Source organism: Hemibagrus wyckioides, linkage group LG01 (assembly GCF_019097595.1).
Source record: "Hemibagrus wyckioides isolate EC202008001 linkage group LG01, SWU_Hwy_1.0, whole genome shotgun sequence".
Classification (NCBI taxonomy): domain Eukaryota; kingdom Metazoa; phylum Chordata; class Actinopteri; order Siluriformes; family Bagridae; genus Hemibagrus; species Hemibagrus wyckioides.
In genome coordinates, this window is record NC_080710.1 from 23,605,919 (window position 1) to 23,633,232 (window position 27,314).

General features: G+C 39.8%; 1 protein-coding gene across 10 annotated transcripts in view; it reads left to right on the top strand.

Annotated features, from left to right (window-relative positions):
* ptprma (protein tyrosine phosphatase receptor type Ma) overlaps nt 1-27,314 on the top strand; it is a 195,183-nt gene that overhangs the window by 105,321 nt on the left and 62,548 nt on the right. For all 10 annotated transcript variants that reach the window (XM_058394863.1, XM_058394872.1, XM_058394910.1 and 7 more), the window contains exons 8-11: nt 13,712-14,020; nt 14,859-14,968; nt 19,269-19,470; nt 19,607-19,709. In XM_058394863.1, coding sequence (XP_058250846.1) covers nt 13,712-14,020; nt 14,859-14,968; nt 19,269-19,470; nt 19,607-19,709 — 724 coding nt within the window. The remainder of the gene's footprint in view (nt 1-13,711; nt 14,021-14,858; nt 14,969-19,268; nt 19,471-19,606; nt 19,710-27,314) is intronic.

Consider the following 27,314-nt stretch of genomic DNA (forward strand, 5'->3'; position numbering starts at 1 on the left):
TTGGAGGAAATGAAGGAAACATCCTCTCATTTACAGCAGCTCTGAATTTTATTAACGTATAGCCTGCGGTTCCGATCAGGCCTATATGCACAGATTCAGCTCCGCTTTGGCCTTCGTTATAGCCAATTTCAGCCGTTCTTCCATTATTCACAGCTTTAATACCATGGACTTTTCTTATATTTCTTAATATTAGCAGATTTATTAATATAGAACCTTAAGGGTGTTAAATGAGACCTTTTTTTTTTTTTAAGAATTCACAGGTCTCACAGGTTCGCACATTTTTAGTCAGGTACCATTTTGATTTTGCCCTGAATTTTCTTCATGAAGACAGCAGATTTCCCAGAGATAATCAGATTTTTTTTATTCTACGAAGGTGAATGTCAAGCCAGCAGATGCTAATATACTACATGGCCATGTGTAATTAAATAAGGGTGAGAATGCAACTGGAATGCCGGGCTTCAAACAAGGTTAACTTGATACGCCATGACCTACTGTCGTCCCAGATCACTAGGGAACATGCTTCACTGTTTGGAAAGGCTTTTATGTGTATGGGGTGTGTTTTATGTGCATAGCATGTATGAAGGTTTAACCTTGTAGTTCGTTCATATATAGAATTGTCTAGAGCAAATATGGATGTGAGTTTGTGTGAATTGTGTGTTTTTGCACATAACAGTGAGAAAAACTTCCTTTGTAGCCTCCTGATCCTTCCAAAAGTCTTTGAAAGGCTTCCCCATCTCCAGTTCTTTAAAGCAGATCAGCACTTCCCTTAAAGCTAAAGCTCATTTTCCAGGAATCCTTGGCCCGCTCTTGCCCTTTCTCTCCCCCAAGCTGCCCTTATTAATCATCAGATCTAGGATTTCAGAATGCCCAGGAACCATGTTTATCCCCCCAACTCCCCACAAAGAGCTGGAGTCTTATAGCATGCTTCCAGACATCATTATGCTGTCTATGGTTCAAACCCAGAACATTCCTTAAATAGAGCTTTCATAGGCTATTTCTCAGGATAACACCTCTGTTCATGTCCAGAGACACTGACCTGCAGGCACTGCTGCTGATGAGAGCACACCTCAGACATGTATCTGTCTGCTCAAGCAAGGCCTCATCTGACCTGAGCTTTAATTCTCTTGAAATCTCTCATTTTCACATGACTGGCTTCAACAACATGCATTTCTACTGAAAAATTGCATAAGACAAAAAATGTCCTAGAGTGCATGATTGCTCTAGTTGTCTAAAGAAACTGAGATGATATGCACAGCATTACCTCAGCAGAACAGCAGAACCTCTTTCAGTGTCTGTATCTAACTAGAATACAGTAGATAGACTGGCATCCTGTCCGGAGTGTACCCTACCTTGTTCCCCGAGTTTTCTGGGATAGGCTTCAGGTTCCTAGTTTGATAAGCGGTGCAGAGGATGGATGAATGGATGGATGGATTGATAGTCATTGGCAGGTTCAAACAAAATGTAATCTAGCTGAGGTTGAGGAACTGTCATGATCTTTCTGAATTCACCCCATAGTTTTTTTTCCAGAATAGGGGCATAGTGGTAGCGTTCATATTTATTGCTTGGAGCAGCAAACAAATAGAGATAGTGGTATTGTGTTATACCTTATTTCATTGTGCAATCTGCATAATGATAATAAAGTTTTTATTCATTCTAGCACAAACGACGTTTCTCAATATCATGGCCTCACCACTGTGCTTTAAATATAACTGTGGGACTTATTAAAATTCCACTCCATTACAGTGTTATGACTGTATGATATTTGTTTGTAATGTGCACCCCAAAGCAATACATTATATAAACGTACACTGAGTACATTCCTTCCTACATCAGAAATACAGATGTACTTGATAATATATCAATGTTTTATTGCCTAAAGTGGGTTACAGTCTTGCAGATAATACGCAAAGTCCCAAAATATTCACTTTATAACTTTGGCTCTCTAGTGGATGCAAAAGCACACTTCATCCAACAAATTTCCCTCCATGGCAACCGTGACATCAGCTCGCATTATTCACAAAGAAACAGACATCAGTACAGGAAGTGAACGAAGACGCATCAAAGCCAACCTTTTGGGACCCGAGCTTCTATGAATAAAAAAATGGCAGATGTGCCCCAGTCTTGGGCTGTTTTCAGGGAGGGTTTGTGCCGGAAAGCAGCTCTCACTGTGACATGCAGTGCCGTGAGGAGTGTGCCATCTTTGCAGCGGTGCCATTGTGTAGCAGAACACACTTGGTAGAGAAATCATGGTTTGATTGTCGGTTGTCAAAAGCCATCATTATTGCTCTGCTTCCGTCAGCTATGAAAAGGCCTTTGATAAGGATGAAAGCCTCGTTATTACCCAGATGGTGGTGTTGATATTGCATAAATCCTCTTGCTGGCCTTTTTTTTTCAGCGCTGATTTTTTTTAATAATAGAAGAGAGAAATCAGGGTGCTGATATTGAATCACTGGTGTTCTCTCTCCCAGCTGGGCCAGTGCTCCATGCCTCCAGAGCAATCAAATTAAGTGACAGAGATCACACTGAAGGCAGGTGAGAATCTGACACAAGCATGAAATGCATCCTCGAGTGGCACTCTGCCTTAGGATGTGCTTTTGATAAGCGCCCCGTTTGTTGCCTTTTCTATAAAAGCATCCTCGACAGGCCTCTGTGATCAGAGCGCTAGTGCTTCCTTTCTGCGTTCTAGAGACATGTCTGTCAGTGGACGTTCAGTCAACATGAAGCGCTGTCGCTTCTCTGTGTTAACAGGCACATCAGTGCTGTCACAGTTCGGCTCCAAAATCCCTGAATCTAACTTTCCAGGACAGTTGAAACAGTATACAATCAGTTTGGGCCTGATTATCCCCAAAACACCATGTGTGTTTGGATGTTTTGTGAAAAATAACATAGCAAGAATACAAATACAACATAAGTACTAATTCTAAATTCTCATTACTGCAGCAGAGATACATGATACACCTTCATATCTGTCCTCAAATCTTCCAAACATCTGCAGCTAAAGCAGTGATCAGACCAAATGAAAAATTCACCCTGACAGGTGAAAGCGGTTTTATTGTTGATGATGTGCATTGGTAACAATTTACCTTCACTTTCCACTGACATTATCTAAATGAGCTTGTTTTCTCAATCCTCTGTTGTGTAAGCCAATTGAAAATGAGAATGAGACTATGCTGCCTCTGGTCAAAATATAGAGTAGTTATTATTAAACAGCAGTCACGTTTGGAATGGTTTCTTTGCTGAATAGCTAACTAGCCTACTTTTTTTTTTAATTCTCTCCAAAATACCTGCACCAGCTTTGAAAACAGAATGGAGGAAATCTGGTGTGGCAGTGGCCTGACATCTGGTGTAGTCTAACATCTGGTCAGGCAGTTGCCTAAAATGTAGTGTGGCAGTGGCCTAACGTGGTGTAGCAATGGCTTAATACCTGGTGTGGCAGTGGCCTAACATCTAGTGTGGTACTAGCCTAACATCTAGTGTGGCAGTAGCCTGACATCTGGTGTTGCAGTAGCCTAATATCTGGTGTGGCAGTGACCTAATGTGTGGCCTAACATGTGGTGTAGCAATGGCCTAATATCTGGTTTTGGCAGTGGCCTAACATTTCGTGTGGCAGTGGCCTAACATCTGGTGTGCCCTAACGTGGTGGAGCAATGGCTTAATATCTGGTTTAGCAATGGCCTAACATCTGGTATAGCAGTGACCTAACGTGTCGCCTAACATGTGGTGTAGCAATGGCCTAATATCTGGTTTTGGCAGTGGCCTAACATTTGGTGTGGCAGTGGCCTAACATCTGGTGTGGCCTAACATGTGGTGTAGCAATGGCCTAATATCTGGTTTGGCAGTGGCCTAACATCTGCTGTGGCAGTGGCCTAACAACTGGTGTGGCCTCGCATCTGTTGTGGCAGTGGCTTAACATCTGGTATGGCAGTGGCATATAACCGATATCATGGTATGATGTTAGTTTACATGCAACCAAAAACCTCAGTGCCAGAAATAGAACTTATTTCCCATATACGCAATACAAATGAATTTGCTTGGAATTTTAGTTTTCTCTATGCTAGGATTTTGGTTTAGTTTGTTTCTCTCAGCAGTAACATAAGATTACATATATTGCTTTGGATGAAGACAGTCATGCAGACAGCTGATTTCTATCCACTATTGAGCTCTGGTTTTCTAAAAATGCAATCAATATAACAAATGTCAATTATTGTGGTAGCGGTACACTCTTTTTTTTTCAGTTCACTTTGAAAATGGCACAAATATTTATTCCCATAACCTTGTTAACTAGATTCAGGGCCAAACACATACACACACACACACACACACACACAAACTTTTCCAAACCTATTCCACATATAACACGATGCTCCAGAGTGAAACTAAACAGCTGAAGATAAACATGATTTTCTATTGTGCAAAAACAAGCACACAGTGTACTGTCGCTTAGCAACTCAAAATTGCTCTTTTCACTCATCTGTTACTGCTGCTGAAGTGATGCCATTGGCTTGTTAGGAATAAAATATAATTTGACCATAAAAAAAAAACCCTCAGAGATATAACTACTGCTGAAATATATTCACACTGACATGAAATTGTAATGTATATGAAGGTCTGTGGTTGAAAGAGTACACTCTTGGGGGGAAAAAATAGACCCATCAAGGGTTCTTGGGTTGTGCCTCTGGGAGAAGCTGTATGTAAAACTCTACAAGAGAAAGCTTTTCTATCAGAAAGAGTTTCAAGTAGAAATCCTTTAGGAAGCTAAGCACACTGAGCCATCCTAGAGAGTGTGTTAAGGATGACACAGGTACTATCATCTTTTTAAACAAAACCACACCTCAGTTGTGATGTCACTTCCTGATGTCAATACTAGCAAGCGAGCATCTGTATGGATATAATGTTTTACTTCAGAAATACCAAAAAAAATCAAACATTAACCTCTTTTTTATTTAATAAAAGCTTAAACATAATGTTATAATACTTTGTCTCACCTGTCAATCACAGTGACACTAGCCAATCATGGGCATCTGTGTATGTGGAAGAGGGTAGATAGCACTTTCTTCTGTGTTTCTTAAGGGGGTAGATAGCACTTTTCTCTGTATTTCAGAAACAGAATATTTTATTGATCCCCTCAGGGAAATTGTTTCTTATGCTGTCCTATGATGCAGCAGTTTGAAACGATGCAGTATGTGCCTTGGAGGAAGGACGTGTCACCCTCCAGCTTTTGATAGCTGTCATATGATAAGAGAGGGCTGGCTGGTGGGATGGCAGATGACCAAGTTCGAGAGAAATTAAAGTTTCAATTAAAAAAGCTTGGAATGATCTTTCACTCTTAAACCTAGGTCAGTTTGTTTGTAATATAGAGCTACATTTGAGTTTAATTCCTTTATTGAATTTGTTTGTGTAAGGATATGATCAATTTTTTTAGCATTTGTTTTAGCAGAGCACTTTCACAAGACACCTAGATCACTATCCTGTAGAAAGCCTTGCACTGATAAGGCAAACATTGATCTGCTGGACCACAAGTGTCGTTCTGGCTTGCTGAAGAGGACAAAAAGCAGATAACATCTCTCTATCGCTCCGCGCCCATTTAATCAACCGACCTATTCAGGAGAAAAAAAGTACGTCCATCTCCACAGCCAATTTGTTCTCCTTCATCCAGGACTAATACCTTTATTCTGTTCCAGTGCTCTCCGTGCTTTAGGAAGGCCATTCAGAGGCTTCAGAGCAGGTAGTCGGAAGAGACGTCAGGATTATTGCGTTCCTTTCTACTCAGGCATGTTCATGTTACAATTGAAGCTCCAGTTTTCTCCTGTGTGAATCCGTTCGGCATGTGTAGTGGACAGTTGAGGCTGCAATGACAAAAGGTTGCCTGTGCAACCCATTACCACTGTTCAAAAAGGCCATAATGAGATGCTAATGACAGGCAGCGTTATTTAAATGTCAAGCCTTTGGTAGATGTGAATAGGTGCCACCTAAATGTCAAATTAGAATTATTTGATTGCATTGGCAGGACTCAGGAGAAATGTAATATAGCCACTGAATGAAATACTAAAGCAATCCATATATCAGCGGCTCTTAACCCGAACAGAAAATTCGGCGCTGAAGCATGTGGGCAATAAAAAACGCTACACTGACCGTGTCTTTTGGTTATTAGCATCTTCTCACATCTATCTTCAGCAAAATATGGAGGACATCATCTGTCACCTACATGTCCACTATCTCTTTCTAAGCACAGGGTAATAAAAAAATCCAGTTTCCTTGCTATCTATTACGAAATTTATGATGGGTATCTGTGCAAAGCCCTTTAGCTGAGACTTAAGGCATAATGAAATTCACTTCTCAGTCAACCTTGACCCCTCACCCTCAATTTTCATGACAGAAAAGTGTCAGATCCTTGAAGCTATTACCTGAACGAGAGCCTGGATTGGTCCTTTTTCTGATTGAAGTCATTCAAGCTCCTTCATGATGGGCCTTAAGCATCCTTTCTGAAGATTTATGGGCAGCTTTAAACCACTTATCCTGTTCTCAAGACCTGACACAAAAATGCAAAGCAACTAAAACACAAGCTTGCATTAGGCACTGATGTTCTAGGTGTCTACAGCACTGTAGGTATTGCCTGTAATTAGTAGGAGGCGTTTATTACCTGTATGGGAGTTGGGTTTGGTGGCTCAGTGATTAAAAGCTGTGTGTTACTGATCAGAAGCCAACACTGTCCACACCAGCTTCCTCATCTGCTATGATATGTGAAGAAAGATTTTCACTGTACTATGATGCACAAATGAAATAGAGGCTTCTTCTTGAAAGTAGGTATTTGGGGAATGGGAACCTGGAAAAATTATAAGGAGATACAAAAACGTTAGTCTGGTCTGAACCTTAACTAAGTTTCTAATCAAAAAGTTTGTTTTGAAAAAAGTTTAATCAAATTTGTTATTGTTAAGAATTTCCCAGTGTTGGAAAGTGGGCGTATTTATCGTGTTAAGCAGTAGTTTTTAAGGCTTTGGCCATATTGCTTTGCACCCCGAAACCCGATGGTCATTTGCATTATTCTCAGCAGACAGAACCACATGGCAGAGCATCCTCACACACCTGATAGAACTCACTCCATGTAACCCACACAGAGTACCGGGCTTCCATAAGCAGATGGTGTGTTCATTTGCGTATGTTTTTCACTTTTGTGAGGAGAAATTTCCCCATAATGAGAGTAAAACAAAATTTGGAGATCATATCGCTGGTCCTCACAAAACAAACTGCATTGTTGTAAAGTAAAAATTTAATTCAGTTGATTGAGAAGACTTTTTTTGTTTAGTTTGGTTACTGTTTAGTTAAGACTAAAGTTAGGTGTTACTTATAGAATTATTTATCTGTATAAATAATTGCATTAAAACGCTTAGGAGTCTAATGTGACAGCATTCATGTGCCTCTTAATGAAGGACTTCAGCATTTCACATTTGTGTGTGTGTGCACGTGCATTTGAAGAAGATTAGTTACTGATCTATTTCTCTGTAAATTGTAAAGTAATTTTGTTAGCAATCTACCAGATTCATTAGTCTCTAGACTTTCTTACTATAAACACAAAGCTTTCTTGTTCCCTATCTCTCACTTTTCTCTTCCCACCCCCCCCCCCCCACACACACAAGAGAGCATCAGCAAAAGATAATGTGTGCGAATAAACAACAGTTTGTCTGGTAGAGTTTTTGCTTTGTGCTGCACAGCTTAGGCTAATCAATAGGCTGTTACACGCTTTAGTCTTTGTCACTGTGAGTTATGACCAGCAGAAAAAGCGTGGAGGAATTCAATAGCTTAAAAATGTAATTGAGATGTTTCCCAGTACCTGTCTTTGGAACAAATGATGATTGATGACTTTTTTGAGCGGTGGTGTGTTGTAGTGATTATATGTAGAAAATTAAAATTGACCCTCTTACCTCAAAGCTCTTATTACTCCTCGCACTGAACGTCCCTCAGATCCACTAGCACTGCTCGACCCCACCATCTCTCAGGGTAAGAGGTAGTTATACATCTAGACTCTTCTCTGTTCTGACACCGAGGTAGTGGAATGAACTTCCCCTAGATGTCCGTCCAGCCGAGTCACTGACTGTTGTCAAACCACGGCTGAAGACCTACCTCTTCGTGAAACACTTGAACCAGCTCTTATTTTTCCCTGTTTATTTTATATATTGTTGTATGTTGTGTGTAAAAAAAAACTCACAACACAATTTTTAAGCTGATGGTACCCTAAGTCTGTGACCTACTGAACTAGTATTGTTGTATTCATTGATAAAGACTTCGAAGCACTTTTGTACGTCACTCTGTATAAGAACGTCTGCCAAATACCAGAAATGTAAATGTGAAATGAAACATATTAATGCTTTGCAAATTTTCTCGTTTTTTTTTTAAAGCAATCTCTCCATAGAATATTAAGCAGAGTGGGAAATCAACTTTACTTAAACAGTTTTTCCGACAATATCACAGTCTCAGGATTTTCAGATTAACCGTGTCCGTTCTACTGCAATCAAATATCAGACGATTCATAAAAACGTGTCATTTGTTTGAATATTTGTGCTTTTATGGCAAAGGATTGCACAGTAATTTGTTTTACTGCCCCTGTGACATTATGCAGGGCACATTTTTGCTCCAGTCCGTGCTGCTGGCTGGAGCATGGCCTCCAAATGGCCTCTCTTGTGTAATTATGATGTGTAACTTGTTTTGAGTGGCCCCATGAATGCCCTCTGTGATATATTTTAATAGAGATGACCTCATTGGCCTCATAGATGCTCTGGTGAGGTTGAAGGTTATCCACCAGAGTAGTGTGAGTTATTGGTGTGCTCAGTGCACTGGGCATTTATGAGGGGAGATTTTAAAAAATGGGGTTTTTAGTGTTATGACTAAGAAACTTTTGTCAACTAATCATTTAGAATTTGCAGTGAATACTAATTGTTTCTCTAAGAGCTTGATTATGTTTATGATACCTCTTAGTGAAGGATAATGTAGTATAGGGGCAGTGCAGTATAGCGTGATATAGCACCATATCCACAATAATTCTTTCATCATGTGACCCGCACTTTACCCAAGCACTGAATTGGGAATTCGGCTACTCTTTTAGTACCAAGAGCGCCAGATAAGGACAGAGTAGAAACAGGAATAACTGAATAAGTACAGAGTGGAGAAATAAATAATTGAGGCTATTGATTGGTCAAAAAACAAAAAAAAAACATATAAAAGCACACAAAAACAATATAATGCTAGCTAGCTAGAATCACTGTACTACCAAAAAGTATGGTTTAAGTACTTAACCCACAAATCTCTGTGTGTGGTCTCTGCTATTTTATGTCCCTTCACAGAACACTGAACACAAAAAGGTAAAAGAGCAAGCTAAGTCAGAAATTAGAGCAATTTTGTGTGAGTGTTACCTCTGTAAGGGAAATGATATCAGTGCCCTCATCCCCCAGAGAACTCCTGCCCCTTTCACAGGTGTCATTACACATTGCGATACCGAAAACGAAAACAGACACAGCTACTCAAGCAAGGTACCAAAAGATCTGGATTTAGATAAGTAACTGTGCCATGTGTAACTCATTTACTAAGTCACTCTGTCCTGAATGGAAATGCTTCTCTTGTCTGCTACAGCAGTGAACTCTCTCTCACATCTCAGGATCTCTGTAACGCACAGAGTGTTTCAGACTCATCACCGCTTTTCAAAATCAGCAGTGGAATTTCACCCGCTCGCTCTGCAGATAGCACTTTCCTCTACCCAAGTCACCTCTCAATCAGACCCATTGCCATCATCTCACAAAAGCAGCCGGCAGCCATTACAGGGCATCCAGTTCGACCTCCTCTCACATTCCCACTCTTCATTTCCACTCTCACACCGCGCGATATGGCGCTATGCTTTTATCGATGTTCGAGATGGAGATATGAATGAAAGAGTGCATTGCATTGAAAAGAAAATCCGCCAGTTTCTCCTTTTACAATAACGTATCCAAGCAGTTTTAAGCAGTTTTTCACTCTATTCTTCAGCAGGTTTTTTGGGTTCTAATAGATAAAGGCAGAGCCTTTATTTATTCATCATTCATACTTCTTTTGTAACCTTTTTATCCTGGTCAGGGTCATGATGGATCTAAAGACTCTCACAGGGAAAACTGTTCATGAGGCAAGAATACACCCTGAATGGGATGCTAGTCTACACACACACACACACACACACAAACAATCAAACAATTACTGACTCACCCATTTGCAAATAGGGGTAACTTTTCAGAGATCGCCAGTTCATGTGCAACATATTTTTGGTAGGTAGAAGGAAACTGGAGAACACTGAGGAAACCTACGCAGGCTCAGAAAGAACTCCGATCCCAGACCTGCGGCATCATGTTGCTGAGAACTTTGATTATCGAAATGGCTAAACTTTATCTTCGCTTTTCTTACTTCTTGCATATATACACTCTCTGATGCCAAAAAACACATAAAGAATCAAGACTGTGTTGTAGACCTTTTTACATGGACCCCTTTCACCTAGCATTCCACAAGACAACCACTGACTTCACCTGAAAGCCAAATCTACATGTAAAGCACTGCTTTTTAGATCCTCCCACACCACTATGACAAACTGAAATCATTTACTTTGCTGGCAGTGTGCTGTAATCTACGCTTCCCCTAACCTTGTCAGTGGCAGTGAATTATGCATTTAAATGCAGCTCAGTGTTCGGCAAGCAGAGTAACAAGCAACCAATTTGCACGTCTCATCTTATAGATCTCTTGCCAGCTGTTTCATTTAGCCTGTTTCACTGTTGTAGTCTGATATAATATAATGTCTGTTGTTGTCCCTGACAGTCAGAGATGATGTTTGCTGCCATTCTGTGCCAAAAGCATTTCAAAGAGCACAAGGCCTGCCTCTCATGCTGTGAGGCTTTCTCAAACCCTCATCTGACTGTAGTCATGGGCTCTTGTGGAGTGCCATCAAAGGCTGCAGGAACAGAAAAGGCATTGTTTGCATCTTCCAATCACGCACCTGCTCAGAAAGCCATCTCCGTCCTTTCAGCATCAACGTCTCTGTTGTGATGGAAGAGGCTGTAAACCCACGGTTGCACTTAGTTCAGCAGATACATTTATTTCCTTGTGGCGTAACAGCAGGCAAGGGAACTTTGAGTTCCTTTGTGCGAGGAAACTGCTTTTCTATATGAATTCAACGTAAACGGGTCTATTGAGAAAGATGTCGCTGCTCTCTCGGGATCTGTGTTGTTGAATACTGTGCTCTTAATGAATTATATCACGTATGTTTCATTCCTTTTGAAATTTAATAGTACGCAGATTATGGCAGTCACGTTAATCAGACTATATGCAAGCAGCTGTGTTTGAAATATGTGACCTTCACTGATACTGTAGCAGATCTGTTTCTCTCCATCATTCTTTTTATCCCGTATGTCTACTACATGATTTAAATAGCAAAAATAACTATAGGATATGGGTAAAGCAGGACGACAGGGCGATCAGCAGGATTTTCCAGGTGCCTTAAAGTTTTAAGCACTGTGTACCAAGAAAAACTAAAGAAGGATTTTGACTTTTTACAACTTGGCATTCCAGGACTGCCTTGGACTAGAACTACTTCATCTTGTCTCTGAATGGAGAGGAGCCAGTTGAGGTGGTTCCCTACAAGTATGTCTTCTGGCTGGCTCTGGCAACAGCTATGCCAGGCACATACCACTCCATGGAGACCCTGTTGCATAGACAGAACCTGCTGGACAGATCTCAGAGTTGGTCTGGGGATCTCCCATAAAAGCAAGAATCTGTCGTTAGGGAGTGAGAAGTCTGGACTGACCTTCTCATCCTGTTGCCACAGTGACCCCTGAGGTGGAAAGAAAGGTGGAAAGAAAATAAACAAAGGCAACTTTCACTGAACGTTTTTCTAGATGTGTTTGATGGTGGTTTGTAGTTGATTAAATGCTGCCTTGAAAGTGATTATTGGATTACCTTCACCTTTTTAATTAGAGTGCATGGTTTTAGTGATTAATGCCATGTCCACTCGTTACGATCTACCTACTCACTGCAAATATCCTCCAATGCCGTAACACACTCTCCTTCAGAGCTTTATTACAAGGACACTAATTAAAGTTTCCAATTTCTAACCTCTTGTTTTAATCTTCAGGTTATACATGTGCCAAATAAAATATAATGCACTAAAACGTTTTTACAGACCCTGAGAGAAATTAGCTCTTCAGATGTAATGCTTTTTATTCATGCTCATGTCAAAAATCTTAAAAAGAAACTTTTCCTCCTTATGATCTGGAATGTGAGGCAGCACAGTACAACATACTGTGGATTGTTTATTTCTTTTCATGGAGTGTTGGATAATTGTGAAAGGTTTGTGTGAGATCACTTCGCCTTAATGGTTTGTAACAGTGACTGTTTAAAAAACAGGAGCAGGAGGCTGTTAGATCTCGTCAGTCCACATCAGGGTGTACTACTAGCACACCAGATTACCTAGCCGTTACATCCCATTGTCCTTTGAAATAGCAACCTATGAGAGAACAAGATGCCCTGCAAGTAGTGTTTCCAAGCTAAATTCCTCAGAAATGGTCCACAAATTGAAGCCGGGATGGAAATTGATCCTATTACCAGACCTGGAGTTCCTCTGGGAGCCTGTGCTGGGTGTGTGCAGGCAGCATGTGTCTCTCATTAGACCTGATGGGGAAAGAACCTGAGCTGCTTGTCTGCTCTGGAGAAGTTCTCTGCAAATGGGAGCTGAACCCTGACAGGGTTCATCCAGCCAGGCCTGGGATGGAGGAGACGCTCTTATTGGAGCAGCCTACCCTAAACCAACAGAGAAAAGATACTGTAAATGTGCATGTACGGCACTCAGGCACATAGTGAGATCAGGAACGGTTGTTTAGTGTGTCAGTATAAAGGCTGAGGGTTAGGCTGACAATATGAACTTACGTATATCTGCACTGGTGCACAGTAACAGAGTGGAGAGAAAATCTCTTCTTTACATGTTTTTAGAAACTGTAACGTTTGCTGCTTGTTGGTATATTAACTCACACACCTGCATTCTCATTCATTTTATCTTCTGTAACTACTTCCAGCGGATCTGGAGCCTACTACATGAAATGGTTACTGAAGCCTAAAATGATTACTGAAGATGAATGAATTGTGTATATAAATTCATGAATTTTATATATAAAAAGTGAGAAAAAAGAAAGTCAATCATGTGTGCGGTGCCCAGTAAGGATTTTTTCCATGTGTATAAAATAAAAAATAAAAAAATAAAAAAACAAGAAAAATGAGATGACATCTGCATCTGCATGGTGGAATGAATATACAATTTGATCTGTGCATATAAAGCACAGGAAGTGTGAGTGTGCCATGGAACAATATCCATCATCTCTGTCATTCACTGTACCATAAATAATAAGATTATTAGCTACCTGGTTTTTCATGGCCAACGGTGCATTGCATCTTTTGTTCCAGCACAAGAAAGATAAAAAAATAAATAAAAAAGCTGATTATAACTGTGCTGTAGTCAAAAGCCAGACAGTATAGATAAAGCTGCATGCATATAATTCTGTTTATAGTTTCTATTTAATAACACTAAATAAAAAAGCATATTTATCTGATTTTCGTCCTTAACCAGCATCATGTTTTCCGCATTTATTTTATCACTCCAGTCTGTTGTATTTTAGTAGCTCAGTAATAAATGATCTCCCATCATCTCCTCTCTTAGACCCAATGCACGGCCCTCGGCGGTTGGAGGTGGTGGATATCAAATCCAGGCAGATCACCGTACGCTGGGAGCCGTTCGGCTACAACGTGACCCGGTGCCACACCTACAACCTGACAGTGGAGTACCGCTACAAAGTGAACGGCAAGGAGGAGACACGAGAGGAGGTGTGTTACGAGTTGCAGAGCCCGACCCCGCAGCACACCATCCGCAACCTGTCGCCTTACACCAACGTCAGCGTCAAGCTGGTGCTGCGGAACCGAGAGGGCGAAAAGGAGAGTCAGGAGCTGGACGTTCTCACAGACGAGGATGGTGAAGATCTTAATTCAGCTTTTTAATCTGATTATGAAATTTTCACGTCAGCTTGTGATTATCTGTTTTAGTGGCACTGCTGCTTTATTTAACTACTTACTCCTTAATAGAGACAAGTTTAAGATTAAATTTGTAAAAGATTAATAGTAACTGCCTGAGTTAATGTACTTTATATTGATTGAACTTTATCCACCGAAGGGTTTCAGAGGGTATCGGCTTTCCATCTAAATCATGGCCGGATATTGAGTAGTTTGAATGTATGAATAGTGCCAATTACGATAGCAGCTCCCTGTCGAGCATCTTAGCTATTCAGATAGAACGAATGAACAATGACCTTTTCCTTTGATTACGGAAATGAAAAATTCTGCTTCTTCATTTTTTCACTTCTGTTGTATTTGTCCCTTCTGATCCATCCTTGACCTGAGCAGTATTTTGTTTTGCTGTGTTGTATATGGTGTGCAAGCAAGACACTTTCCTTTGGTTTATTTTAGCCTGTTCTACAATTGCCTTTGGGATGAAACAGTCAGTTAAGACTGAGAGTCTGTAACAAGATAACAAGGTTATCCCAAGGTCAGAGTAAATATGTAGTGAAGGTTCTTCAGAGCGGAGCGAGAGCTAAAAGAACCTTCACTATTTGAATATTCCTTTTGACCATGACTTATGCAGTTATATGTAGTACTATGATCACACCTGCAATTGAAAAAAGTTAAAACTGTGAAGTTGCTTGTCTAGCATACGGGTGTATGATAGTATTTAGTATTTAGAGCATGAAAGAGCCCAGATACACCTTTACCAACTGATATATCCAAATGAATACCTCATTTACTTTGCATTTCAGTACCAGGCGCTGTGCCCCTTGAATCCATCCAGGGAAGTACATACGAAGAGAAGATCGCTCTCAAATGGCGAGAACCCATCCAGACATACGGAATCATTAAGCAGTATGAAGTAAGTCTTCCGTAGCTCAAACCACTTCCCACGACACATTCATCTTCAGCCTGCCATGCTGCCTTCAGCACTTCCATCCTTCATTCACTCCAGGATCTTAATTGACTAATAAATCTAACCTAATAACCATAAGCCCTCAATGCTCAGGAGCTTGTTAACACAATCTATTACCAGCTAAAGCTCTGGGATAGGGCTAATCCGACTGCAAAACTGCCAGAGAGATATCATCTCCATAAACTATACAGAGTTACATTTACGGTGCGTCCTGTTTTAAAGTCTTCAACCTAACACCCACGCTTGTAACACAACCCGACTATCTACCTGTAGCTCGTCTGCTGTCTGACTCTGAGTGAAATGTCACTTAGGGCCAGAGCAGTATACCTAAGGGAAAGAGGTGAAAGAAAAGTTTATAGAAAAGAAAGTTCTAGCACACGGCACATTGAAGACGGTTTACTATTCCTGTGAAAGCATGTAGAGATGGTGTGCCATGGCCGTATCTGCCCTCTAGGAGTTTTTAGTGTTTCATTCCAATAAAAACATAAACACACCAGAGTGTAGAGTGCATGTCTGAGCATTACGGTCACACATGACCTCCTGCAATGGAACATGAGTGAATACCATGCAAGATAAAACACATTTCATTTGCTACCCAAAATAAGAATCTCAGATTTTAACGTTGCACAGCTAAGTGTTATTCTCTTCAGCGTACAGACTTCTCATTGTAAAAGTTTGCTTTTCATGTTTTTTAAAGTGTGGGCTTTATTGTACGTTATTTGTCATGTTCAACTTTGTGTGCATCTGAGGACCATACGGTTTGATGCACTCTTTGGAACGCCACACAATGCAGTATTCAAAAGAGCCATTGTAGCAGTACTTCATTTGTGAAAATTCACCCAATTAAGCTGTCACGTTCACGTTATGAAATTACATTCTGTCATGTCTCTTGCCTGTTAGACCGTGTCATGAGCATGATCCGCTCCAGTTTTAAAGGAAAAGGGATAAATCAAGGCTTTCTGCCTCATTAATGTCTGATAGATTTCTGACGTTACTATATTGCACATGGCATTTTCGTTTGATCACTGAAGAATATTTTGGCCCAAAAACCATTTTGTTGTTTTTGGTCTAATTTCAAGAGTTGATTTACTTTAGAGTTGATTGTACTGTGATTGATGATTAGCTTGGCTGCATGCACTACATACATTGGGTGTTTGTATTTTTTTAAATAAAATTGTAAAATATGTAGCTCGGAATCCATTCCTGTCAGGGTTTGATTGGATGTTTCCCTGCCGGAATACTAGGGGTCGTGTCTTTGCCCTGCCCTTGCCATAGATTTCTTCCCACCTCTGCATACTTGTTCCCTGTGTGTTTGTAATTGGTTCCACTATTTATCCCTGCCGCGTTGCGTTTTGCAGCACAACATCCTCGTCTTCGAGTTCTTGTTTTCCTCTTGTTTGGTTCCTTCAGTCTGTTTGGACTTTTGGTTTCATTTCTAGTCAAGTTTTGTTATGCCCAGGTTTTCCTAGTGTTTCCTGTCCTAGTATCTTTGTTATTTTGTTCATAAATCGTGTTTGTTTTGTTATCCCTGCATTTGGGTCTGGCTTTCACCCTGAGAGGCACCCTGCACTCCTAATAATTTCAGGATCTTAAGCTGGAGATTGTAAAAGAATTTTTTGGTAATGGGTTGAGATTGGTGAGCTTCCGACATACACTACCGCTCAAAAGTTTGGGATCACTTGCATATTTCAGCTACGGAGGAAGACTCCATCAAGCCAGTCCATCTTGTGGGAGATGCTACAGGAAGCATGGGGTGAAATCTCATCAGATTATCTTGAAAAATTGACAGCTAGAATGCCCCGGCTGTAATTGCTGCAAAAGGTGGTTTTTTGATGAAGGCAAAGTTTGTAGAAAACATTCATCATTTCCATCAAAATCATTATTTCTAACTCTGACATGTCAGCATGTCCTGTTCTTTTACTATATTTTCTATTCACTCTAATTTCATGTGTGTTTCCTTGGAAAACTATAAAAAAATTTTGAGTGATCCCAAACTTTTGAGCGCTAGTGTCCTTATTGATTTAGTGCCATTGTGACTAAAGACAGCTGACGACAAACGTTTGCCAATGTCATATTTATTTACTTATTTATATATTTTAATTAAATTAAAATCAAAAAGCCACCAACAGAAGGACAGCATATACTGACACGAAACTTCCAGGGCAGCTATAAATACGCTAGTTACAATGAAGAAACATAACCGCAACAAGCAAGGCCTTTAGTGTAATTGTTGAATTTGAACAAGTGATCAAGTTTGAACAATAGGCACTTTTCTTTTACTTGTACACAACAGCTTCAAAAATGCATCATACTGAGAGTGGGGTTGTTTATACAACCCCAATTTTTGCATGGTGTGAGCATATCATAGTCATTTTTATTAATCATATTTAGAAATATTAGTAGTAGTAGTAGTATAAGATATTATTGAGATTATTTCTAATAGTGCATTTGCTAAAATCACTGTCACAAGCCGGCTTTAATAGATACATAACGGTTCTCCCTTGGTGGTTTTATGCTATAGCTTCTACAGGGAAAGGCTTCTGAGGTGAGCCTAGTCATCTGTATTGAAGTCAATAGCACTCTAGGGCTTTGGGAACTGATACACTTGTTAATAGAGAAGCTCCTTTAATAGAAGGTTTTCAATGATTCTTTGTTGTAACACCCTCAGAATAGCAGCATGTGTTTTACTGAATTTCCACAAGACTCCTCATCTTTCCTTGCCAAAGCATAATTCAAATGCCTTCCATACAAATCACGCTGGAGTTTATGAAAGTCTTTTTGGACCTTTTTTTAATCACCACACCAGTCTCCATTCATCACCCAGTTCCGATGCATCTACAGCAAAAGGCTCTTTTTCTGCCTATGAATGACTGCTTGAATGCCTCCAGATGCACAACTGCACTAGAGTGTAATGGAAGGAGGCCGAATGGCATTTTACACCTGACAGCTTCTATCCATGCTGCCCCATAACTCCCTTTGTGCTCTTTAATTGGAAACAGAATGAAACCATGATGGAGAGGCCACCCATTAGCAAGAGGAATGATTTATTTAAATGCAGCTTTTAACCACATTGATAAAGTTACACTGAGGAGGGTAACTCCTCATACCCGCTCTCTCTCTCTCTCTCTCTCTCTCTCTCTCTCTCACTCTCTCACTCTCACACTCTTTTCTTCAAGAGAAAAGAAAAGAGTACAATATAGACTGAGGAACAATGATGCTTCCAGAGACCCTGAAGGCATTATTATTATAAATACTTGAATACTAGTTTGTCCCCTGGGTGTTTTTGTTCCTTCTTGGCCTTACACTTGCTATGCTATGGGCTTACAGGTTGTTTGAGGTGTCTAATTATAGTTAGACAGGCCTAGCTACATTTTCTGCTGTCAGATATTATTCTGTTCGCAGTAAGGTATCGGATATAAGCAAGAATGTCTGTGTATATAGTCAGCATTATACAATAGTATACTATAGCTATGGCAGATACTATTTCTGATAATCTAGCAGGCGTTCACTGTAATCTTATTTCAGATACCTTTAATGTAACTCCGGTCACCAATTTCAGTCGATGCTTCTGATACGATTGATATGCACATGAAATGAAAGCGGTGGTTATAAATAATGGTTTAGGTTAGACAAGTATACTAATTCTTTTGCTACTTTGCTACTAGACAAAATATTTTAATTAATAAATCTTTATAATTACACAGAAAGAATGAATCATAGGCTACGGTGCATTGGAAGTGTTATTGTCATGTGACATCAAGTACAACTTGCATAGCAAACAAGTCCGATAACAAGTGGGTAGGTTAAAACAATCACTTTGTGTTACAATCAGGTTTACAGAGAGTGTGTGTGGAATTTTCTTGTGACAAGAATGCATACATTATGGAGTTATTCCTATCTGTATTTTTTAAACAGAGATCACTTATCCCCTGTCTATCATAATTAATACAGATCTCTTCAGGTAACTTTACTCATCCAGACATCTTATCCTGTCCAAAAAAGTTTTTTTTTTTATATTGGGTAGCTTTGGCAGGATTTATGTCTTACATAAAACTATGCAATGTCCTCAATAAAGAGAAGACTATTACTATAAAACCATGAGGCATTACAGTATGCTGTGATTAATTAAATCTGGCATTGGATAGTATCCCAAAATTTGTGTTGAATCATATATCATTTTTGTAAGGATGTCAAGATTCAGTTCTCTCTCTCTCTCTCTCTCACTCTCACTCTCTTCCACCTACAGATATTCTACAAGGCCATGAGCTCCTTTGACCCAGAGTTCAACCTGGCCAATCAGAGTGGGAAGGTCTTAAAGCCCAGTAATGAAACATCTCATGTATTTACGGGGCTCTACCCAGGCTCTACCTACTCATTTACCATCAGAGCCAGCACCATCAAAGGCTACGGTTCTCCGACCTTCACCCAGTTTACTACTAAAATCTCATGTAAGAATATTACTTAAGGATATGACTGCTGCATCCACAGAGATCTGTATAGTGTGTGTGTGTGTGTGTGTGAATGAGAGCATCATGCTTTTAACTGTCTGTGAGTGTAAGTTTATGTGCATGCACTTTCTGACAGCTCCACACATGCCTGGCTATGATCAGGAGACACCTCTCAACCAGACGGACAGCACCGTGACAGTCCTGCTAAAGCCTGCACAGAGTAGAGGAGCACCAGTCAGGTAGGTCAACCCTCTAAACACACAGAAACACATTAATCATATGAGCCTCTTCACATCACAAAGTGCTATGCCGGCTTGTGCCAAAAGGGCATCTACAGAGTAGCATTACATCATTACATGTCATTACAAGTAATCAAGTTTTGATTCATCTGAACTATTTATTTAAATTCATTTTACTCAATTTGGTCATCTGCAAATTCCCAGCCACTAGCTAGCTCTTCACAATCACATGGCAGCCTTGGAAGGTAAAGGATGCTTCCTCAATCTTTTCTGTCTTTTCCCAAGACACTCCAAAAAAGCGTTAACTATCCTCTACCACATACGTGATATGACATGTGTCCCTCCCAACCAAAAAGAAAGTTATTTTATTCTCTGGCATTTTCAGCAACCAGTGACTGTAGCATTGACGTGTTTCTGACTTATAATGGGAATGATAGGGTGAACACTTTTCTCGTGCACCACTCGGGAGCCCCACTGGATGTTTTTATATACACACCTGTAGTATGTAGTGTTTTTTTCCCCAAGACAGGCCTGTATAAGCCTGAATAACAAACTTAAATATTACTATAATTAGTTTAAGAGATGAATAATAGATATTGGTTTTGCATGTTATCCCTTTCCTGACTATTGTTTCCTTTCATTCTCAGTTTTTCTTAGTGCTTAACAATTCCCTGAATATGTGCATGTCCTGTGTTTGTATCGAATTAGTCTACATGTATATGCTTTCAGTTCACCAGTTTGGTTGTGTGTGATTATCTTAGATGCTTTGTTATTGTGGTGTATCTGTATCACATGCTCAAATTCCAGTCTCTAGAGCATGCACAGACACTCTCAGTCACCATACTACCACTCAGTCAGCCTCGGCTCAATTAGAAACTTTCATTTTAATCACAACCGAGCCTCGAACACTTATTTCAAAATCATTTCAAACACATTTCAGAGTCTTGCTGTTGTTTATCCCTGTTTATGACAACTGTGAATTCTGATTGGCTTCCATTATTGTGCTCTGCCTTCTATTATTTCTTGCTTTTTTTTTTTTTTGCCCCACATATAGCTGTTTGCATTGCCTACTTGACCACGATTCAGTGTCTCGATTCGGATGTCTTGAAATAAAGCTTGCTTTTATGTCTTAACATACTATGTCTCCTACATTACAATCTGCCTTCCTTTCTATTTCTATCAGTCTGTTGTTGTTACCTGATTATGACCTGGATCTTTCCTCTTCAAGAAATCACGATTCAAACAATTGGAAGCTTCCAGTGATTTAATCAATGATGGAGCCCCAGACGTAAATCTCACTCTGATGAACAGTATTACTGATTAGTCGCTGTGCTAACTAGCCACTCAGCAGACAGCCTGCAATCCAGTGAGTCCACACTCGGCCTGTCTGAGAAGCCTGAGAATTATTCTGCTCAGAACCTTCTCCTGTTTTGCACCAAGCCGAAAGTTAGAAGAACTTTTTTATATTAACTGTTTTTCAGTGGAAGGCTTTTTGTGGTGCTAGGCTTGGATCAGAAAGGCACTTTGAAATGCGTCAGTATGAATAACCCATATGCAGTTTTTGCACCTTGTGCTTTGTCATGAAGAATTCAAAGTGGTACATGGACTCCCTCGATGTCTGCAGTGGTTTTAATGGAGACAGACAGAAATCTGACTAAAGGCGTGCCGTTTCTAGACAGCACTTTAAAGGCATAAAGGTAGATTTTGAGCTGCTTTCTGTATCTGTGCCAACACTTCTGAGATAGCTGTGATCCTTTCAGGAAAGTGACTCTAAACCTTGCACTCCTTTATATTGTTATAGTAATGTTAAATTCACGCATGCTATTATTTCTGTCAGGGATAATAGCACCTTAGAAACGTGCTAAAATAAAGCATTTCTGGCATCTTCCACAAAATCTGAGCATACACGCTGTTCCACTTGATCTTAATCGAAGGGGGATGGAGTTTCAGCCGTCATCAGCTATGTTGTCACCCTGTCACTGGCATCAGTGTTGTCGTCTTAATTACCGTTAGCACGTCTTAATGAATTGCAGGCCTTGTTAATTACCCCATAAGGCCAGCTTTTGTTTACCGCTACTGTGCCCCAGTCGTGTTTTTTGCACATCGGCTGGAGCTTATTTTGTTCCAGACTGTTTGAATAACTAATATGTCACGGCGTTATGATGTCCGTCTTTGACGTGGCAGAATGAGGACAGAATCAAACTGATGATCAAGAACGTGATGAATAAAGAAAGACAAGTGGATTTTAAAGGGTTCTGCGGTTTGGTTGTTTTGTAGTCAGTAAATGAATGTGAAGTGAGCAGCGTTACTAGCAGAGCAGGCTGCAAGCCGAGAGACGGGAATGTTATGCAAAAATATATAACAATAGAAGGCAACTAAAATTAGACTTTCATTGGGTTGTCATGAAAAAATCTGGTTCATTGAGCTCAGAGAAGGAAATGACACTGTAAAGAGAAAGGGAGACAGAGGGGAAAAAAATGGGAAAGACTGAGGAAAAGGAAGGAAGTAGAGGTTGATGAAAAGCAGCAGATTTGAAAAGGGTTCTTTTATATGGCAGCATTTTCAAAGCACAGAAATACAATGTGTTAGTTTCATTGTGTATATGGAAGGCAAAATTTGTAAACCAAAAATGCAAAAATTGAAAGGAAGAAAAAAATCATCCAAGAGCTTTATGTGGTAAATTTGTAAACAGTTTCTCTAACCCCTTTAGACCTGATTTTTCTTTCAAGATGCTAAAAAAATAAGGTTTTTTTTTCTACAAATAAAAACCTTGACAATTTTTTTAACACATCCAAAGCAGTAGATTCTGGTTTTCAGTATCTGCAGCATGGCTGTACCTTTTATCGTATTTGTATATGTAGTTTACCCAGAAACCTTCAGCAAATTTCCTCTTAATTTTAAACATAATGCTAAGGAAAAATCTGCAAATCACATGATGTGCATTACACGCACACAAGGGTTAATAAATCTGGATGTCAGCACCAGTGTAGCTGATGGCCTTTATTGTTTATACTTTGTAAGTACTCTTAATTACATAATCCCCATTAAGCTCATAGGAAACAGTGCAAGGCTTACAGGGACCATGTGTTTGTATTTCAAATAACAGATGTTTCACTATGATACTAATCAGAGAATGCATTCATCATAATGTGTCAGCTTTTAAGAAGATTTTCCCTCAGTAAAGATGCGTAGGAACAAAATAAATGTTCCTGACTTAACTGAATATGCGTTAGTGTGTGTAAACTATACTTGCCAGTTTTGGCTTCATGTCGCCGTCCCGCTGCATTTACGTGTGGAATTCACCCCGAGCCAGTGCCCGATGATGAGCTACGTTTTGATGTCTGGTCTGGCAGGACTACATACAGGCTGGTACAATGGCCTACACCAGCGGGGGAAAGCTCTTCATGTAGTCTAAGAGGATTAGCTTTTACGTCTGTCACTCACATCGCGCTACACTAATGTTTCCGTCTCCCACGCTGGGCACGTGGTGGCCTCACACCGCCCCCACAGCCTCGTGCCAACCCCAGTCCTCTTTGCAGGATGGAGAGAAAAGATCCATAAAGCCGTGCGCTAGCATCACTACAGTCGCTGAAGGAAGCTGATTTTCAGCCAAGTCCAATGGAAAACAGACCAAGGAGAAATGGAAAAAGAGTACGCTAAGCTTATTCGCCTATTTCTGGCAACAATTACTCCTGTAGTTTTCTGGATTGTTCTTCTACTTTCTTCCCACGGGACACCGTGTTCCTGGCTTTGCTCTTTTTTCCACAAGAATAGGCATATTTTTCACACTAGAGTAACCTGGCAGTGTTTTGAGCAACAGTTTGCAGGAAACAGTAAATGTTTCTTGTTTTTTTGAAGTCTCTAGAGGGAGACAATGACATGCAATGGCAAAAGAATATGAAAAAAGCAGGGTGAGATGCTTTAACCTCTTTTACATGGTCTGCATATGCATATGTTGCAGTAATTGCAGGGGAACTGATAATATGTGAGTATGAGGGAGTTTTATGAGAATGGGAGTTTTAGGGATTCAGTTGTTTTTTTATTTATTTACTGAAATAACCAGTGATTCCTGGATGGATGAAAGGAGAGAGAAAGGACACCAGAAATGATTCAGCGCTCATTAATCATTTACTCATCTTCAGTTTCCTGGTCATGAAGCAGGATACACCCTGCATGGGATGACAGTGGGCTGTTTTTCCAATCCTTTCAATCAAGTCCCGCCATAAAACATGGCTAATTTCGAAACTTATAAGTTCCCATTTCCTGTTACATGTCAGTTGCCTCCCAAATCCACTTTCCTCCTGAGGATTCATAGTTGGATGCACAGCAATTGTGAAGATTTAAGTGACGTTTAATCCGAGCGGTTTCCCTTCATTTACGTCTCATGGTTGCATTTATGGACAAGGGTATAAATAAAGTTCCACAGGCATCAGAGCAGGCTGCTCGGGTCTCTCTGTGCAGACGGCACTTCAGACATGTTTTCAATCAGGAGAGCTAGCGAAGGACATTGGTATCCAGTGTACAGCTATTTCATTATATAAAGTTGGTTATAAAAGAGTTCTGTTTATTTGGATAGAGTATTTATCAGTGGAGATGCAGATAAAACAGCTTTACAGAAATTCTTATGAAACAAGGAAGAAACCTTGAGAGGAATCAGATTCTAAAGGAAACCCATTTTCTTCTGAGTGAAATGGGATAGCAGGATTTGATCTATATATTAAAACTCATATAGACAGAGACAATGCAAAGAGTACAAGTGTCAGCTCCAGCAAAAAAAAACACAACTATGAAATATATATTTTTTAAAAAACTAAAACGACTTTGGGATTCATTTGCGTAATCTGCCCAAACTGGCATGGATTTCTTTAAAGAAAATGCATAACTCATTTTGAAGATTTACGGTGATATGTTTTTAAATGATTAAAGATGAGATTTCAGTGTGAGGTCTACGAAGAGTGCCAATAGTTCTAGAGCTTGTGATAGTTATCTTTTTGTGGCTGTTAGTGATCTAACTCTAGATCACTAACAGCCACAATTAGCTAGAATTAGCTTCCATCACTTCTTAAAACTAGTCTCATTATTCTCATCGTCTGCTCCATCTTTTACCCTACTCCACTCCACAGATGAAATCCTGCTCTCAGTTCAAACCGTGCCAGTTGGGTAATAGCCTGTGTTTGGAAGTTGGTCACTTGACCTTACAAAGCTCTAATGGTGTGAGCAGGATTAATTGGTGTGTCCTGGGGTCACTGGAACAAAAGTACACTTTCTAAACCCCTTTCATTGAACCGAGCCACTTTAATGGCCTACCAGGTACGTCTTAGTGTAGCTGTTAGTTTTATAGGGTTTGTTGTGTCTGCTGGACAGATTCCCTCTCAAAACACTCTGTCACGCTTTGTAACGACTACAGCAGTGCATGCTAGCTGGATGCTTTCTCATTCCCATGGTTTCAGTCTGTTATGTGTTAATTAGTGAAACGGTTTCCGAGGCTGTGCTGCTCAAAGGCCAAATGTGCTGAGCGAAACAGATGAAGGTGATGGATAACTGTGATGGAGAGTGGGCTACAAAGCCGGAGACCCTCCTTTTGAGGGCATGGGAATATGTGAGAGGAAAGCCAGTGCTGCAAGGCCCTGTCCAACCCCTGTAAGCCAATTAAATGATAAGGTAAAGCTAAGACCAATCAGTGTTTCTGGAAATGGTATTTCCCACGGTAGATGCATAAGCGCACTGTTAATAACACCAGATTGCTCCTCGAGATCCCATATTGATTGTTGAGAAAGAGACAGTGCAAAGAATTACCTGAATACAATTCAGGGCTTACTATCTCAAACAGACATGGATAAATGAGGTAGGATTAGTGTCTGGGGATTTCTCTCTCTCTCTCTCTCTCTCTCTCTCTCTCATATTGCTTCCTTTTTTAGTTGTGAGAAGAACCTGAAGAAAATGTCAGGTGTGTTTGTCTAGTACACAAAAGTAGCTTTCAAAAAATAAAGTTATATTAAAAAAAATAACAATAAAAAAGATTGCATAGTTAGGTTTCCACCTGGTTAAAATAATAATTGTGTATTCAGATTTAAATTCCAATCCGTACTTTCTTTTGTATTTATCGCAAGTTTCCTGACTTGTTTATGATATAATCAGGCAGCATGAGTTTTCTCTCTCTCTAAGATGGAAGAGCTGTAACTCATCGGCGAGACAGACTTAAACTAATGGCTGGCCTTTAAAGAGGACCGAAATCCAGAGAAAACACTCGTCTCTTCATCTCCCCTCGCTACTCTTTCTCTCTTTGCCATGAGAGCTGCTTTATTCTCTTCTACTATAGTCTTTGCCCTGGTTTTTGTTCTCTTCAATCCAGTACAGTAATTAACTTCATATTTCTCACTATCCCTTAATGCTGTATTTAATATTGCATTACATTAGATTTTATCACTAAAAAGCAGGCACACTGCATTGTGTTATCACACAGCAAAAGGGCAACAGGCGCTCAGTGCAGTGAATTTTTTTTATAATGAGCCATGGCTGAATGTGCAGCGGTGCCATTTCCGAAATGCAGACACTAAAATCTCTGATTTAGAAGGTTTTCATTCTGTGCTCATTTTGCTAAATGAATTAGAAACTGTTCATGTTTATGGAACAGTAGCTCTTTATTGACGTAGTCGTACATTTTAGTAACTGCAATAATAGATATAGAATTTTAAAATAATTAACTTGATTAACATAAAGAAGGATTTGCTGTAAAGATATTCAATCACCGCTGTCTTTTATATTGTGTATATATACATGGCTTCAAGGTTTTGTTTAGTCCTATATATATATGTGCTGTCAGACCTATGAGGAATGAGAAAACATGTCTGGGAAATATAATAACAAAGCAGATGCTGGTAATGGAGCAGTCTGTGTAAAAACACAATTAAGACACAACAGAAAGACTCCATTGCAGGCTGTGTGAGATTCTTTGACCATTTACATAGTTTATTGTCTTTTATCTGTGGCTGAGCTACTCTCATTCTTACTAGCGACAAAAGATTCATTAGCTTAACCTTTTTGATTAGTGAGTAAATGCACAGACTGTTCAAACCAGCAACTATTATTCATGCATAATAATCAAATTAGAGATAAATAAAAGCCTTTTCATAGTGAAAAATGTATGCTTACATTTCTAAGCGAAATGTTAAAACTCATGTTTTCCTTTTTATAGCCGGCTAAGCTTCCTTTATTACACTGCATTTGTGTACACAGTTAATACGTCCTCATGTCTGATGTGTTTAGTAATAGGCTCAATTTTTTTGGATAATAGATCTGTTTGAAATGTTAAAGAGTAATAAACAAGTCACGGTCTGGTCCATTTCAGATTTTTTATTTTTCTTTCACCTGAGCTGGAGAAGAAGAGCCGCTTTATTCGTGGCTCCACTGAAGTTTCGTTCACCTTTGCTTTTCTGTCCCCTTTCCAATAAAATGCCCCGAGTCCAACCTGCCTACAGAATCACCTCCATTTCATTTTGTCTCGGTATCTCAGCACCAGCCAATATCCCCTCTATTGCAGTGGGAAAGACCAGGCTTTTGGGCTCAGGCATGTTTGATCCGCTGGGCGAATAAAGCTATTATACA